The sequence below is a fragment of the Myripristis murdjan genome, chromosome 1 (genome assembly GCF_902150065.1).
Source record: "Myripristis murdjan chromosome 1, fMyrMur1.1, whole genome shotgun sequence".
NCBI classification, from domain to species: domain Eukaryota; kingdom Metazoa; phylum Chordata; class Actinopteri; order Holocentriformes; family Holocentridae; genus Myripristis; species Myripristis murdjan.
The window spans coordinates 16,325,913-16,344,940 of NC_043980.1; the positions used below are offsets into that span (position 1 = coordinate 16,325,913).

Here is a 19,028-nt window from a genome sequence, read left to right on the forward strand (position 1 = left end):
AAGAGGTGAGCAGATATTAATACAACAAACGTTACTTGAGGGTATTTTTTAAGATTGCAGTTTGCTTAAAAGGGCACACCCACTTAAGCTTTACTCTAATACGAAATTTATGTTCAAAAGTTGATTTATTAAGACTTTGGGTTAATGTTATTCAGATTAAATACTTCGCATGTCAAAAATGAAAAAGTTGATTTTGACAATGAAAAGTTATTGTGGCAGGTCACACATTCAACCCCCCAAAGTTTTTATGTTTTTGAATGATGCTGTTTTTCTGTAGGCACATGCATTATATATTCCAATGAATTAAAGACTTTTTTCTTACCTCACTCTAAATATCATATGTATCGATTGATTGATCGATCGATCACTATAATCAGAACTCTAGAGCAGGAATGAGCTAAAATAGTTTATGGCACTGGGAATAGGTTTGTTTGAGGATGTACTGTATATTCTGTACAAGTCAGGTTTATAGTGTCATTTTATTACTATTTAGAGACTTTGAGATAATTAGTTTGTAGAAGTCAGAAGGAAAGATGGATTATGTGAATAAAATTTGTTGAATGCATAATGCATTCCACTGCCAGACCGGATTAAGATTCTACACACGCAGACATCCTCTGACAATTTTCCTAGGGCTAAATTGTGTGTACCTACATACTCGACTTCCTAAAAAAAATACACACGTACACACACATACTTGTTCACTAATACATTCACAAGCACATTAACTCACGTGCTCACAGATACTCATATGCACACTGTAATTTAAAAGCCACACACATACACACACACACACACACACAAATGCACCATCATACACTCGTTCCTTTGAGCACATACATGTAAAAGTGAAAACTGCGAAAGCTGGATACACACAATGATCACTAGATCAACAGAAGAGGGAAGTGATGCTTATAAGAACCAAGTGTGAAAACATTATCACAGCGCATACATTATTGAGGCAGTTTTCAGATCAGAGACTTCACAGTGTGCACAGTTGATTTGTCAGAGTTGATTTCACCATCCACAATCAGCCTTCAAGTTTTACCAACAAAATGAACAAAGTGTTGCCTGATTGTTACTCTCATTTCCTATATTTGTATCTGTAGGAAACAAAATCAAAACTGAATTGTTCCTAGTGCTGCCTATTTGGTATCCACATAGCTTTATTGAATGAAGGGATTTTTCTTTCATATTAGATTAAATCAAGAACAAACGTGAATGATTGTGAGTGTGTCTCTTATGAAAGAAAAACAGTAAGGTACGTGAGCAGCGATGTTAAATTAAGATTGAAATGAGAAATGAGCTTGTAGATACAGGGGCTTGACTGAGTTAAGCCTTGACCTTGGAGGAAATTGACTTGTGTACACGATGCCATTCAGCCCTCACCAAAACCACATCCATCTACAGCTGTAGTGTGCCGCCTAACTCCTGCCCTCCTCTCTCCCCTCAGACTGACAAAGAGGAGAGCGCAGCACGGGCCAGCAAACTGATGATCATGACTGGCTAGGCACACGAAAGGAAGGAGCACAAGAGAGCCAAGGAGGGGAGGGAAGAAGAGGAATACACACTCTTGCTGCTCATCTCCTCATCTCCAAGGCAACCGTGTTCACACGCTCACAGACTTCAGGGAGGAAAGCTGTACCACCAGCGCTGGAAGAAGAAGAAGAAGAAAAAGAGGGAATGAATTGGATGGAGAGAGACCAATGAAAGAACGCCCCTCCATCACTCCATTTATCATCCTCTGTTTCTTTTATTGAGTTCACACACGAAGCAGACATTTTTGAGTTGACGTCAACTTTTTGATTTTCTGAGAACTGAGCCAAAGGCGTACTCCAGCCTGAATTACCCAGTTTTGATCTGATTCGCCGAAGGTTTGCCTTGGCTCATGTATATTTAAAATCACTGTTCACCTGGCTCCCTACAACCAATGCACATCACTTTACATAAAAGCAACTACTCTTCAATACATAGTCCTCACCCCTTGATAAATTGTTACCTATTGAATATTGAAGAGGTAACCTTTGTATAGTTTCTTTATGTATTTTTATTCCTACTTAAAACAGTAATCATCAGCCCCACACATTCCCCATAGCGATACACCCCAGTAACTCCACACTCTTCCAAACCAAGACTTTCATCTCTCACTCTGCAAGACCTTCTTCAGTCTTCTCTGCGTGACTTCATCTGTCCACCATTCCTTCATCCGAGGCTATGAGAGGAGGAGTTGAATCCCAGATCAAACCATCATGCCAGTTCTGAAGACTAGAGAGGAGATCTGGGCTGGCAATGTACAAGGTAAGCCAGGTGCTGCAGGTTCTTACATTCTCTGTTGATCCTTACCTCTGTGCGCAATTGGAGGGTGTGTATTTCAGCGCCTCAACAAAATCACTGAGTTATCAACCCTGAATGATGTTATTTGCTTAATAGGTCCATGATTCCTTCTAGAAATGTACCCAACTCTAGGACTTGCTGGGATGTAATTCAGTGTAGTTTTATGCTTATAGAAAAAAAATATTATTTTAGCATTGTAGAAATGTAACACATCTTCCTGTGATCAGTGTGTACTGTCGTTGTTCATTAATATCCAACAGTGTTTATTCTGTTTGTCCATGAATTTAACCTTAGCTCAACCATAGACGTTATCCTTTTTTTAAATGACAGTTGCAGTTTGTTTAAAAGAGCAAAATGTGGAAATATTGGGTCAAAACATATCTGAAGATGTTACATGTTGGATATTAGATAATAAATTTCTGTGTAATTTGTGATGACACATCTGGTGCTTCTAGAAATAACAGCCCCAAGCATCTGTCTCACGATTTCTTTTGGTCAAATCAGGGAATCATTTGGCTTTGTTTGTCATGAAAATAGAAGATAAGGAGTGGTTCTCTGGGGAAGTGCAGTGTTACTGCACATCATTTGATAATGACATATTTTAGAAATTGGCTGAAAACAAAATTTTTGGTGGAGAAAATTCTTCACAGAATATTGTTAATAAAGGAAACATGCCGGTCAAGTATTTTTCAATGCTTTGTACATGACTGATGTGCAGCACAGATTCTTTTTATTACAAATACATTTTCTGTGCAGATTTATTTGTACAGAATTACTGATAAATAAGGGCCATTATGTGCATACTCATAGATGTCTTAACGCTGCTTCATGCTCACTATGATATGAATGGCGCAAAAGGCAGAAGGACGCAATTATGGCCTGAACAGCGCTGAAAAGTGCTCAAAATAGAGCTCAGTAGCCACACTGCATCTCCCAGTTTTTTTTTTTTTTTTTTTTTTTAACTACACGGCACCATGGAGGGCATATTGGATAAACAGATGATGATTGGTTGAAGTGACTACCATGAAGGGGTGGGAATTTGATGGTATGTCACTTCCTTGATAAACAAATGTGGCAGAAAGTTTTGAAGAAAAACGCACTCTGTTCATTTGTTGTTTCAACCGCAAGAACCATGAATGGCCTGCCGTTCGCAGACACCGTGCCATGCTATTTGCGCTGTGAGCACCGTGAATGCAAAATGGAACATAAATCAGTCTTCGGGAACCCCTTCCATGAGCTATGGCTGTTTTTGGTTTGTTTTCATTTTAAGAAAAAGCAAAATAGCACAGGAGAAGAAGGACAAGAGGATAAGGGAGAAACATCCAGAGTGTGAAGAAGAAAGGACAAATTGTCTTTTTTGTCACACACTCTCTCGCAGTACTTTGTGAGGGTGCCTAGTGTTGAGATAAGGCATAACGAGGCACTAGCTTCAATAAGCTCATCAAAACGACAGAGATGTGCTGCTTCACAAGGGAAAACAGGTCTAGACAATAGTCCCGTCTAAAGCTGGAGTAGGGAAGTTGGAGCCTCCTTTATTGCTGAGCTTGTGCTCTTCTTACCAACCAGCCAGCCTGCGGCTCAGGCTTGAGTTTGACTGATAAAAGGATGAGAAAGCGAGTGAGAGAGAGAGAACTTGAACAGGCAAGTTTAAAAGTTGGACAGGCAGGCAAAGATAATGGAAGGACATTTTTTGGTCTAGAGGAAACAGTATGACAAAGAGTGCAAGGGAAGGCACACAGCAAAAATCGCCTTCAGAGTAGTATTCACATCTTATTCCAGTTACTGGTCACTTCAATCAGTATTCATGAACACACACCAACTTTTTGGTGTCATGAAATGCTTTTTGAGCTTTTACAGTAAAATGAACTCAAGTGCCATGTGTGGTGCTAACAGTTTTGAAACAAATGTGGAAAAATCCTGTGTTTTGTCACAGTGTCCAGTCACTGCCAATGGAGCAGCTCCAGGATTTGTCTCATGGTGGTATCACAGATTAGAGTCTTGGCTAGATCGAGACCAGTTTACGATCACAAATCTAAAGTGAGATTCCCAAAGTTACATTAACCAGCTCATAGGATTTGATGCAACTACTCCCTGTGCTATTTGTGGTGTGTGTCTCTGTAGAGACATGACTTGGATGAGATATCATTGGCATGCCAGATTCACCTCCCTACACATCAGCTCTGAGTGCTGATCAGACCCACATTCACACACATCTTGTGTTATGAGCTCAGATTTTCCCCTCAGCATATGAACTAGTAGAGAACATGATAGAAAGCATTGCTAGCAAAGGGTTAAGGCGTGGCAGACAGAAAAAGAACCAGACGGGCAAAGATCCAGGCAGAGACGGTAAATCCAGAAGGCAACATGACTGACAGTGGATGAAGGAGCTGGCTAGACAGACAGACAGACCTGGTCCTCAGAGCGTGAGCCACAAAGCTTAGGAGAGGCATGCCGTTGCAATGTCGTGATGCTGCAAGTCTGTGAAGTCGGGGACTGTTTTGGATATGGCATGAATACGAACACAGAGATGTTGACGTTGGAACCCACGGACAGCTGGCTGAGTCACTTTTGGTTCTGGGCCTCATGTGACCAGCTTTGCAAATGTTGATAGAGCCGTTGAAGGATTACAGGTGCAGAGCAGCCTGCTGTTTACTGTTTACTGAGCAAGAGAGAGCGGGAGAGAGAGAGACAGAGGGAGGGAGAAAGAGAGAGACAGAAAGGGAGAGGGAGAGAGCAAGAGCGAGGGGGGGAGAGAGAGAGAGAGAGAGAGAGAGAGTTCATTGCAGTTATAGAATCCGTCAGAAAGTCTATCATTAGCTCTCCAGGAACTGACCCACAGAATTTTTAATAACTAAGTATATAAATCCTACCTACAGAGGAAAATATATATAAAAAAACACTTGCAGATGTCTCATCTTCCTCTCTTTCCTCCATAGCTAGTCAAGTGTGATTGCGAGAGAAGGAGGCAGAGCTAAGAATAGAAGAAGGAGGGCCAATACTAGAGATACTGCCTCTACCGAGATTGCTCAGCTTCTCGGTGTGTCATTCTGTTATTGCGATCAGGAAGCATTCAACCAGTTTTCCCTGATAGTATAGATTTGTGCATGCTCTGGTGAAAGTGGACAAAATAAGACCTGTAGCTTTTAATATAAAGTTATTTTACTTATTTTCACTGAAGTATCTTACAACCAAGAGGTAGAAAAATGAGTCTGGAGCCACCGCTCCTTCTTTCATCCTGTTCACTAATGACATGGTCAGAATGTCTGGGTTGTCATATGTTGAAATTTCCCTTAGAAACTGTCACATGTCCTGTCATGCCAAGGAGAGGCCTTTTGAAGCCCTTCCACTGACAGACAGGGAAAAGTCTATTTTTTTTTTCTTTCTTAGATGTATTGAGAAGACATACCAGAGCAAAAAGACAAGCTCTGCAGGCTGAGGAAAGGGTAGAGGTGTGGAGATGAGAGAAAGTGATTGAGGGTTTGATGGAACAGAGATGAGAAACAGAGAACAGAAAGAGATGGAGACATCAGGAATCACAAGCCATCGTGTCATGCAGATGGCTTGGCTAAGATGAAGCAATGGCAAGTGAATAATTATATGTTCAGTGAGGGAAAAGGGTGAAAGGAGAAAAAAAAAACACAGAGCTGGAAATAATAGATTGAATTACTAATCAGCAATAGATCTAGGTCAATAGTCTTGATAGCTCCAGATCTTGTTAGCAATCTAATTCATTCACACAGGTTGCCATACCATACCAATGATAATACCACCTGATGAAACAGGAGATTGATTGATTGATTTATAATCTACAAGTCAAATTTAAAAAGCTAACCTAGCAAAATTCATATCTTTCTGGGTTGCCTACCAAGTTTACTTAGCAGGCAGCACATGTTTCACAAAAGTGCTAGCAGAGCTGTCAGCAGCTGATATCTTATGCATCTCCCAGGATTATGTTTACTATCTTGTATCAAGTGTCAGTGAATCAGTCTCCATTTGACCCTCTGTGTGGGAAGCTTGTCAATTAATTAACTGTGACTAAAGTTGAGTGTATGTTTAGAGAGCAGACAGCTGCAGAGGTGAGGCAGAATAAGGATTTGCCATTCCACAAATGATTTGTGGAGAAGAGCTTCAGTTCTCAGTTCTTTTTTTCCCCTTTCTTTTTTTCTGATAAATCAGAGGAACGACTGATCAGGGAGGCAGAGACAAGGCAGGATGGTGAAACTAAGCTCTCATGGGGGTAAATTGGAAGATGAGAAGAAAAAGACCGGACATGTTAGCCTGTGAGTTGCAGCCGTGTGTCTGGGGCTGTTACCATGTTTAGCCTTAAGTGGAGGGGAGTGTGTAGCCGTATGTTTCAGAGATTTATTTGTGTGGGATTTTGTGCACACAGTGGGAACATGAACTAAATGTTCTGGGTTCATGTAAGATGAAACTTTAGATGTTAGCGCAGTGCTTGAAGTTTACATCAAGACTGCATATTAAATGCCTTGTCAGGAGTAAAAGTGAATTTATCGTAAGGCATCATGAGGCCTGTCTTAACAAAAATGTAATCATTTGTACTTGTCTTACTATAGGCAGTGAGTCTCAGTAACATTTTTTTTTTTAACGCAGAAGGGATATATACAGTTTGTACTTTATATTCTGTAGTTCTTTTAGATGAAGCACTTCACACAGATAATGCCCACTATGTCAGTCTCTGAGGAGCAGAGGCCCTGAATGAGCTGTGATCTGTATAGCCTTTCAAATGAAAATGAATGGCCACAATCAGAGCTCAGCGCATGAGTCACTGCAGATATCATGTCACATCTCAGGCTGTGATTATAATGAATGAGCTGGTCAGTGATTTCAGATCAGTGTTCACAATGTGAGTGACTTGAGAGTCAGTGCCAATTGTATTCTAGAGGTGTTAGACCAGTCCAGACCGCATGTGCTTTGGCTTCAATTCAGTTCAGTTCAGTTTAGCTCAGTTCAATCTAAGCCATTCATTTCTGTTCAATTCAGTTCCATTCAATTCCAATGCATTCCATTTCGGTTGATTCAATTCAGTTCAGTTCAGTTTGATCTATTGGCATGGATCTCAAATGAACAAATCATACTATCGTAAATAAAATAAATAATAAAATAGTACATACAAAGTTGAAGGCCTACATAACAAGAAACATTGGGAAAAAGGAATTCTATCAAACAAAAGCACTGCCTGACCAGATGCTCTGCTGGTGGGCAATCACCATTTAGGAGATAGTAATTATCTCCACCAGGCAGCAGCCTTGAAGGGATATTGTGTTTGGTTGTGTGTGTGTGTGTGTGTGTGTGTGTGTGTGTGGATGTGTGTGTATGAGTGTGAGTGTGTGTCTGTCTGACTGTCAGCAGCTAATCTCATATACTACTGGGCCTATCAGCTCATTATTTTTGTGCACAGTTATGATTATGTGATCCAAGACCTCTAGTGGTTGTGGTAATTCAAACCTTTGAAAAACATTTGATCTCATCAGCATTCAGGCCCCCCCAGCCCCCACCCCACATTCCTGCAAGTGTCTGCCTTGGAGGCTGCACATCCACTGACTATCAGGCGAAACATTTTATTTGGTAGATTTTTTTAGGTTTAGTGCTGCAAAAAAAAAAAAAAAAAAAAAAAAAAAAAAAAATCCAAATTTTCCGCCCAATCTACTTGGGCTCTGTACAGGAGTCTTCAGGGAAAACACTGTTTTTTCTCTGTGTGTGTGTGTGTGTGTGTGTGTATGTCTATTTATCTATCTATCTATCTGCAGCTAATCTTGCACACTACAGGGCCTAACCTGATATTTTTTGCCACACAGTTATGACTATATGATCAAGGACCTCAGGATGATGACCTCAAGGGAAGTTTTATACCATAATTGATTGCTAACTCCCCAGCTAATTCTTTGTTGCCCATGTCTGAACACCAGGGAAGGTGAGATTTGTGTGGCAGAGAGCTCTACTGAGTGCACTCTTTTAGTTCTGTCTGTTTTTACTTTTAACTTCATTTCTCTAATTTTTTAGATAAAGGTAAAGTGTAAAGCAGTGCTGGTCTGAGTATGATTAGTAGTTGGTATTGTATTGTTGGTCAGGGACCAACAATACTGAGGAATTGAGTAATTTAGTTTGTGGTGCCTGAAAGTTCCATGTGTCATGTGGAAATTTCAAGGCTCTTTTTTATATTTCTCTTTAGTTTATTTCTGCTATTGACTTTGTACTCATGGAATACTTTTTCAATAAAGGTACACCTAGCTGAGCCTGTAAACTGCAACACAGGGAGAGAGAGAGAGAGAGTGAGTGAGAGAGAGAGAGAGAGAGAGAGAGAGAGAGAGAGAGAGAGAGAGAGAGAGAGAGAGAGAGAGAGAGATCAAATTAAAGAGAGAGAAAAGTGCTCTTTGGTTCCCTAAGGCTCCACCCTACAGCTCCCTCCTGTATTTGCATAAATGTTGCATATAAATCTCTCTGAATGACATGGCCAGCTACAGATATGACAGAGGGCTATAGCTTGTAGGCAGTACAGCAGCAGGTGCTGGCAGAGGTGTAGGGACACCTTGAGGGGACTCCAAAGATCTTTGTACATTGTGAGACGTGAGGGAATTTGGAGGAGCTTTAAGACAGACAGACTGAATAGTCAGTTAGGCCTAAGATGTATTTCACAGTTTTCACTACAGTGCAGTTGCTTTTAGATTTTTTTTCTTTTTTCCAGTGGAATAATTTTATTATTCCATTGGAAAATCCTGCTTTCATTGACTTTTATTGGCCTGAATAATGTAGCATGTGTGTCAAAAAAGACTTATGCACCTAAGCGTTGGCTCGGCCAGCATGGGGAACGGGTCACAAATTTTTCATCAGAGTAGGCACTGTGTGAGAGGGTGTGGGGAGGGCGTTGGAAAAACGTTGCAAACCAATGGGCTCTTATAACATACTGTACATATCACAGACAGAGGGCAGAGGTCTACATGCACTTGATTAGACACATAGCTGACCTATATGATATGCAGCTATGATACAGTGGTGGTCCAGGTCCCCTGAGCCCCCAAAAGGCGCCCTATCGCTGCAGAGAGGCACAAGTCCCTTTGCAGCTAAATTAAGTCCAGAACAGGAGATACAACCTCCGTGGAATAAATGGTTTCAATGAGGTAATGAAGACCCCAGGGGATAGAGGGATCCTTCCTCGACCCCTCATTTTATTCAACCCCTGTGCATCCGAGCGTGTGTACTCTGTCGTGTGTGTATGTATTGTGCTTATATGGTCATATGTGTGTGTGTGCATGCCGTGTCTCTCAGTCACTCTATTTCCCTCTGATGAAGAGAATATATGGTGTTGTTTAGAGAGCCGAGGCAGCCCTGATGTGACAGTACAGATCCGTAGTGTCTCTTGTTATAAGTGCAATTAGCAAAGAGAGCATTCTTGACCAAACTGAAGTGCACTTAATCAAAACCCAAGACCCTCCTCAATAAGTGATTTTCCTGCCATTGTGGTCCATCTACAAGACCGAAGCAAAGTGACACATTATTCAATATAGATGACTCTCATGGTCTGTGTTAGGAGATTGCGTGAAGACTAGCTGTTACATGTTAAACTCTTTCAGTGGTGCGCACACTGCAAGCTATTGTCTTCTCTAGGCTATGTTTTCTCCTGGCAATCTTGTTTTCTCCTCCTTCAACCCACTCATTTTCTGCCTATACTGTACTACTGCTTGTTGCTATTCTTCCTGTATCAGTATCTCATCTGTCTCTCTCTCTTTCTCTCATCTCTCTCCTCTGTCTCCCCTTGCGTTTTAATTAAAAACTCACAGAGTGTTGAGAGGATTCAGCGTAACATCAATTTAAATCAGAGGTTGCCATTTTCCCAACATTAGAGTCATGCTAAAATCCTTAGTTGCTGTGCACACTACATCAGTGTGCACAGCTCTATTTTATAACATACTTGGGGCAGTTTTCAGTTGCAGACTGCAGACCTCCGGATGAGACACAAATGAACATGGCACTATATGGAACAAAAAGGTGGAGTGTCAGGATATTTTGAAACATACTTCGCTCAAACTGACAGTTGACGTTGTGGGAATGAATTGAATAATTACAGTGGATGTAAATAGAAAGTGTGTTGGCTTGTACCACCCCGGTAGGGGAGTCATTATAGCAGCTTGACATCTGATTACCTGACTGATTTGAGCACAGCAGAGTCAAACAGCTCAGACTGACAAGTCAGAGCGTGCGTCACTGCACTAACTCTAGTAAAGGCTCTTAGTTGGTGAAGGTGAGAGCAGCCCTTCTCTCAAAACACTTGGTTTTCATTGAAGGACAGTGGGCAATACACTCACCTTGAGATTTTTTTTTCTTTACATTTTTTATTTAGACTGTTGGAAAATAGAGAGGATGACAGAGGAGAGAAAGCTCTAGGCTAGTGAGGACACACATGCAGTTTCAGAGGCAATAAGGATCTTAAACACTCAACTATCCCAAGGCATCTTTCACAACCTTTCAGTCATTTTTTTAGTAAAAATAGAGGAGAGATAAAACAAGGGTTGCAAGACATCCACCTGCAGTCAAACGCACTGGACTGGACTGCTAGAACATTGTGCTCAAGCCAACAATGTGCAGTTGTTAGCAAAGTCAGCAAAATATAGAGTGTATATATACATAAAAAGTATTTTCAGTAGCAGTGGGGTTTAAGTTTTCCTTGTCTTGTTTAAGTCCAGACAGCAGCATAAAATTTGAGTGCAGATTGTCTTACTATCATCTCAATCCTCCCAGATATGTGATGTTTGCCAGTTTACCTCTGTGTTTTTTAAGTTTAGGTTAGGTTTTTTAAGAAGGGTCCTTCAGCTGGATAGATTATCAACAGTCAACACCATCTGCAACCTGGGATTATTCTAAACCACTTAAAAATAGCAGAGACAACACCTACATTTTGTCAATTGTTTGCTCCTTTTAATTAAAAAAATGGTTTGTAACCCTATAACCACAAGACTGTTTGTCTTAGGCTAGATATTTAAGAAAACCATCTTATTTCTACCTTGTTTATGCCTTGTCTTGTTGATAAGCAACAGTGTTTTTCTGAATTATTGATGATGTCTTAGGGTTGTGGTGGTAACCAGAAATGTCAAATCTGTCTTACATTTCCCACATGCAAGACTGAACACAGTTGCATCCTGACATAGTCAACATTGTCACCTGCTGCTGACAGCTAGCCCTTCAACTTAAAAGAAAAAGAAATAAGGATTTTTTTAAAAACAAACAGGTCATATACAGATGTTGAAGCTACAAGTGATATCATAACTCCTCTTCATTTGTAACTGTTATTTGTTATTATTTATGAGCCATGTGTGATACAGTGTTTTCTTAGTGGAGCTGACAAAAGTACGACTGTTACCTGTAACTGAACACCCACTAGATGTAAATAGCTTCTTAATAGATATGCCTGTCAGGCTACGTTATCCACAATGTCTTTCAGATACCGTACAGTGCAGCCCACCACAGTGTGTCTCGAGGGATATAGTGGAGCCTGATAATTGTGGGTCTACGTGTGTTTTAAACAGCGTACCAGAATCTTTCAATTTTAATGTCTCTCAGGCTGCTCAGGCTACTTGGAGCCTCTGCAGCGTATACACCCTGTAATCCCCCACAGTATTAAGGACAAGCATGTATTTACCAAGGTTTGCACAATAGTCTTTTCCCCACTGCTCACATTCATTACTGTGGGAACTGACAGAGGCCGAGCTGATCAAGGCGCACAGTGGATGGCTTGGCTGATTACATAAAGTTTATATTTGCAGACTGGAGAAAGTGTGATTGAGTGTGTGTGTGTGTGTGTGTGTGTGTGTGTGTGTAGTTGCAGGGCTCCTGCTGGTGGTTTGTACTGTTTGACAGAGTTTCTTGATCATTGCTCTTTGCAAATGTGAGATGTGATGACACTGATACTAAGTCAGACAACAGATGCCTCAGTCTTGTTGACACGAGCCACTTCACCCCTGGGCATGCTTTATGCCTGTGAACCTGCTTGTGTGTGGGAGTGGGTGTGGGTGTGGGTGTGGGTGTGTGTGGGTATGACTGTGTAGTGCCACACACACACACACACACACACACACACACACACACACACACACACAAGCAGGTTCACAGGCATAAAGCAACACTTCATATTGAGAAAACAGGAGCCACTAACACATCAGGGGGGCTCAGATGTCTGTGTATGAATGCATGGAACCAAACAGTCCTTGACCTATACATGCTGTGTTGAAAATGTTTCGCTCAGGATGCACGGCTAGCTCTGTGTTCATACATGTGTGACTTTATTGGTGCACTGGGGAGAAGGTCAGTTAGGTCTAAATTAGCGGGTACAAGCGACACACGTGTGGGTGTTTTGTATAGCTGCACATTGCCACTTATCCACGTTTGCCCTGCGTAGCAAATGTTACTGTAATTGCTGTGTAAGTGCTCTAATAGACACACAAGAGCACATGAAAGCATATGTCAACTTAGATTTGTTGATGCAATGTTAAATGGTGAACTTTAGAAAAAAAAAATTCTGTGAGTAAATGATCCACTCGACACCCTCCATTTAAATGTTATTAATTGGGAGTTGTTAATGACAGTGAAGATGTTCTGTGTAAGCCTGATTAGTCCAAATACCATCGTAGCTCGTGTTTAGTCAGTCTGCTGCCTGGTTCCTTCCCTCTTCCATGTTGAGCTTGTGTTGATTTGCCTTTAGCCTTTTTTTGGAGCTTTATTATTAATGTGAGGTGCACTTAAAGATGGATTGTTGGATCGTCTCTATCCGCAGGAATGTGTTATCATGTGCAGGCATTTTCAAACTTCTTCATGTTCCAGACCCCCAAGGTGAATTTCATTAAATTTCCTAGGAACCTGAATATGAAAAAAATACATTTTGCTTTGTGTTAAATTGATTAAAAATACAAGAAAATTAATTTAAATTTCTTTTAAAAAACATGTGGAAAAAGTGATTAGCAGTTTTGCAAAATAACACAGGCACATAAGTAACAAACAATGGCAAAGAAAATAATCCGAAAAGTAGTAAGAAATTTCCTGAAAAAACAAAACCCAACAAGAAAACTAGATTTATAATAGTGATGCTGGATCTGTGTCAGAGCCGTGTTCAGATACCTTTCACAAGCATGTAACCCTTTGAAACCTGAGCAAATTATCTTGATTTATTTAAAAAAAAAAAAAATACCAGAAAATTAGCAAAAAGACTATCATAAAATTTGCACACACACACGCACACGCGCACACACACACACACACACACACACACACACACACACACACACACACACACACAAAATGACCAGAAAGCATTTAGATGTCATATACTTGAACACTGCTAGATAGACTGAAAGTCCTGAGGTTAAAACATAATGTTACAATAGTTACTCATCCATTTTTGTGTTGTTATAATTTCTAGTAAACTGAATTATCATCAAACTTAACCTTTCTTTGTTTTGCTGTGGACCTCCTGGAAGCCCCTTAAGGACCTGTGGGGGTCCTCAGACACCACTTTGAAAACCACTGATCTAGTGTTTATGTGGGTGTGAGTGTTGCAAAACTGAGAGAAAGGCACGCTGCTGTGTATTTTATGTTGCAATGATTTTATTTTTGTCAGTGAGAGTCAGTGCACCGATGCTTACTCTCTCAGATGATAGTAAATTGAGTATTATTGGGAGCGTGTACTCACAGTGTGTAGTGTATTGTATGAACTGATGAAGGCGTCTTTCTCTGTGTGTGTGTGTGTGTGTGTGTGTGTGTGTGTGTGTGTGTGTGTGTGAATTGTGTGTATCTTCTGTCCATCAGGGTGCTATGTGGAGGAATATTTGAATTGTCACTATGGAAACCGAGCGCTGCTGTTACACAGAAACACAGATCTGAATGTGTCTCTCCTTCTCTCTGCTCCCTCTTTTACTGTCACACTTCTTGCCTTATTTTTTTCTTTTTTTTTCTAATAGTTTCCTCTGGTACCCTCTCTGTATTCGTCCATCCACCCTTTTACGGTACTTCCAACCTTCTTTTTGAATGCATTCTGGTTTCACGCCACTCCTTTCTTCTTTATTCTGCTTTCCTTTCTTCTTTCTTTAGCTTTCCTTCATGCCCCTTTATCCTTTGCTCCTCTTTTATCATCTTGTGCTAATCATGTCTTCTTTTATCTCTCTTTCTTCAGCAGTCTTGCCCCTCCACCCCTCCCTCTGTCCTTCCCTCCTGCGCTCTCTCCCTCCTTCCTTTGGGTTTCTTGTTGCTGTTCCTTCCTCCACCTCCATCTCTTTTGTGCATATCTCTATTTATTCTCTACCTCGCTCCACTCTCCTCTCTCCTCTTCTCTTCTCTCGGCTGCCTTCCTCCCACTCATTTCCTCCTCCTCCTCCATCTCTCTGCTCCACCGTGGTGTCCTCATGGAGAATTCAGCTCATTTACAATTAGCTTGTGCACCTGCAATTAAGGCTGACAAACCTCTGATAATTAGACCTTTTAGACAAACTGTTTTTAGCTGGAGATTACAACCCCCCCCTTCTGTTTTTCTGCACTGTTCGGCCTCTCCCCTGCGCTCACCCTATTTCACAGATTTCTTCCTGCTTTCTATCACTGTTTTCTTCCTTGGTCAGATTTCAGCTGTCCTTCCCCACTTTTTTCTCTCCTTTCCTTTATTCTGTCTTGTGCCTTTTGGGTTGCTGCTGACTGGATCAACTCCACAACACCATGGGGTGCTTGATAAATAAAAGAATAAGGTACAGTGTGGGAGAAGAAGAATGAGCTGTGTGTTCTGTCCTTTGTTTGTCCCTCTCTAAAGTGTGCCACCCCCCCATGCTTAATTTAGAATATTAGCATGAACATACACCATCAATGGTCTTCATTTTTTCTATGCAGAAAATGAGCACAAATTTGTAGGCCCTGTATAAGCGCAGGCACTCACACAGACACACAAACACATACACAGTCAGAAACCACAATTTTCACGTCAGGCATGACTAATTGTGTTTCTCCCTGCCTGTCGCCTCCCTCTGCTCACATCTTTCACATGACCCCCCCACCCACCCTCTTTCTTTCTTGTTCCGTCGCCCATCATCTCTCCTCTACTCCACTGCTCTTTCTATGGCTGTTAATACAGGAGCAGTAAATAATAGCAATAATAGTAAATAATAGATCTGCGGTTGACTTCAAAGAGCAGCGAGGGGAAGGTAGTGGGGTGGAGAGAGCAAGAGAAAAAGAACGTGTCTGGAGGGGAGAGGGGTTAATAGCAATGAAAGGTAGTGCAGTCGGAGAGAGAGACACATACAGAGAGAGCGAGCGAGAGAGAGAGAGAGGGAGAGTATCACTCAAGCCCAGTCTGAGTGTCTAATGGTCACTTAGCCTGGCAGCCAGTCCATGAAGCTGTGAGCCTGTCAATCTGTCAAAATGCGCCGCGTGTTGTCTTTGCTCTCTCAAAACACACACACACACTCACACACACACATACACACACACACTTCACTATCTCTTTCCTTCGCTGTCTTTGATATGTGCCACAGGGTTTGTCCAAGGAAGTCACAGTACAGTATAATGAATCTGGCGTTGTCACTTGGCGCTTTATGAGAACTTATAGGCTGCTCATGGAGTGTTCTTTGATTACTGAGCTATGTGTGTCACATAGTTCAGTCTGTGTTTAGAGGCTGAATTGCTGTAATGTACACTTAGCTGTTTGTAGACTTTGACAATGTCATGATAGCACATTAATTTTTTAAATTTTCAGTCATCTGAAATGTTATTCATCATTGCACTAGTGTATTACATTTATCATCTCTCTCTGTCTCTCTTTCCCACCAGGGATTGCATTTACACTCCTCCACAATGCTTGTCAGCCTCCGCCTCTCTACCTCCCGTCTTCAGGACAGGCGCTTCATCTCCCCCTCCTCCTCCTCCTTCCTCCCACCCCCTCCTCCCGAACACTCGTCACATCACCCCCATCCCCATCTGCGGCTGACCCTGCCCTCCCTCTCCCTGTCCTTCTCTCTGCTCCTTCTCTCCATTCTTCTCCTGCCCATCTGCGAGTCCCGCAGGGGTGGCGGTCCAGGTGGAGGTCCAGGCACAGGGCCCGGAGGTGCCCAGGGGGGACAGGGTGGCCAGAGGGGTGGCAGCAGCCAGCGGGGTGTTCTCATCCCACCTCACTATCCTCAAGGCTCACCCCCTATACCGCCAATCAGTCCCAAACTGATCAACTCACTGAGCATCACTGTCATCTTGGTGGGCAACTCTAGTGAAGTAGCCCTGGGAGCTGGACTTGAGAAAGAGGACTTTCTTCACATCCCTTACCCTCCCAAAGTTGAAGTGGTCACCATGAATGAGACTGACCCCAAGAGTATCATCAATCGGATCTGTACCCAGATGACGAGGAACTCGGTGCAGGGCGTTGTGTTCGGTGACGACACAGACCAGGAGGCCATCGCCCAGATCCTGGACTTCATCTCTGCCCAGACACACATCCCCATCCTGGGCATCAGAGGAGGGTCCTCCATGGTCATGGCTGCCAAGGTAGGGAAATACTTTGCTTATTTGCGGAAAAGACAAAATGGCCTTGGGTATTGTGAATCATGCGTCAATGTTTCAACCCTGTTGGGTGTTCATCATCATCAGACACTGATGCTAAATTGATTTGCTGCTGAGCCTTATTCAGAATCAGAAATGCTTTGTTCCAGCGTCTTCCAGCAATTCATGTCTTTGTTCAAGTTGCTTATTGTCAGTCCACTGCCTGATAAATTAACTTTTGTGTATGTATGTGGATACTATAGCCTTTGTCTGAATACTGATATCCTATACAGTGTTTCCCACAGAATGACACTGTAAGATACTGGGGTGGGGGGGTGGGGGGGTATTGGCCATTTGTCTATTGAGCATATTTGAAAGAACACATTACCATATTTCTTTTAGGTTATTTTTTTTATTTTACCATTTTAATTCTAATTAATTCTTACCTTATTTAGTGCACTGCACATGCGCACACAGACACCTCTGGTCTCCCACTGCACTCACACCAGCTTGCTCCACCCCACCTCTTCCTATCCCTCCCTCTCCCTGTATTTGTCTGCTCTGTTGACTTTCCTCATCAGCAGTGTGTTTTATAAAGTCGCCCACACAACTTGCGTCTTGGATTTTTTTCAACCATGACCAGGACCGGGCGATATGACCTCAAATTAATATCATGATTAATTAAGGAGTTTACCTTGATTACGATAAATTATTTTTTCCCCCCTCATCGGAAAATATTATTCAGTGGCACGGTTGTGCTCCAAGTGTTGAAACAGATTGGTGGTATTACCTTTGGTTACTGAAACTGCTTTTCCGCAGTGTTTGCATTTGATTTCTTTTTGTTAAGTGTGGTCTTCACTAAAGCCAAAATGTGTCCAAACGACGGACACAGCATTTTTCTTTGGTACAAGCTACCCAAGTTGAGTCATTGTTTAAGTTCTCCTCCATGTTGCTTCAATGTCACCAACTGGACAGGGTGGAGTCACATGACTACACATACTGTAGTATGTTATTAAGGGGAAGTTACATGAATACATGCAGTGGGGAAAGTGTACAGACAAAAAAAAAATTGAAATTACCGACATGGACAAGATTACGTCGGTTAGGGATTCTGAATATTGGTTTTGATTAATTCTTGATTAATTGCCTATCCCTAACCACGACTCTATTTTCAGGTGAGCTGTATGTTGAGGTGGCTTGCTCCTCAGATGCAGAAATTAGTTATGTTGTCAGAGCCGGTGATAATAACATTAACTTTAGGTTGGAGTGCGATGTCACAAATCTCAGTTTGAATCAAGACCTTCAAATTCTAGTGAATGTCCCTCAATTTGTCACAAAAACAGTCACAAAAAGAATAGGGGAGCTGATTCAGTGCTTTCTGAGATATTCTACCTTTATATTTTTATGAACTGAACCCAAAAAAGCCATCGTGATGGATTTATTTTTGGCATTTAATCTATATTAGTCATTTGTTTCCACTCGGATCATGAGGAAGAGTGAGAAAACCGACCATTTTAGCCATACTATTTCAAGCGGACTCTCACCACCCAGAGGTGGTGCTTCTCATTCCAATGCAGCCCCTGAGATGATTGATTTAGTTCTTAATTGACTTCCCCTGTGAACCTGACATCATACTGAAGTTCCTGACAGCGAGTCGACTCAACCCTAAAAGGACTCACAGCATGAAACAATAGGATGCTAAACAAGTCAAAATCCAGCTCTGTGGGATCCAGTTATAAGAGATCTGGTATAAAGTGGGATGAACTAGGGGAATCTATGATCTAGAAATAGAACAATAGCCTTCAACAATGCATTGGAATAATGCTGCGTTAATAGGCTTAGCAGTGATTTAGTCGATTACAGAGGAATGTGGGAATCCATATGACACTGAGGTTGGAGTTTGTTTTAGCTTCTTTATCCAGTCTACATCTTGGGATGATCTATATTGCAGATTCTCTGCAGTTGTTTTGATTTGTTTTTCACATTTTTATTTTGTTTTTAAGCTCGCTTGAATTGACTCATTGGTGTTGATAAAACTGTGCAGGTTCAAGACTTTTTCTTATCACATCATATTGTGCTTGAGACAGGTGATAAGAGGAAAGAGTTGAAGAGATTCAACATTTGAAGCAACCTCTAGGTACTCCTCTAGGCTTTTTAATCTCCAAAGTAAAACACAGACAGGA

The 19,028-nt window shown here is 41.6% G+C and overlaps 1 protein-coding gene across 1 annotated transcript in view; it reads left to right on the top strand.

Moving 5' to 3' along the window:
• Positions 1-2,200: 2,200 nt before the first annotated feature.
• The window catches only part of grin2bb (glutamate receptor, ionotropic, N-methyl D-aspartate 2B, genome duplicate b), a 79,025-nt gene continuing 62,197 nt past the window's right edge, over positions 2,201-19,028 (top strand). Inside the window, exons 1-2 of the mRNA XM_030054773.1 lie at positions 2,201-2,298; positions 16,147-16,851. Of these exons, the coding sequence (XP_029910633.1) occupies positions 2,290-2,298; positions 16,147-16,851 (714 nt within the window). The 5' untranslated portion in view covers positions 2,201-2,289. The remainder of the gene's footprint in view (positions 2,299-16,146; positions 16,852-19,028) is intronic.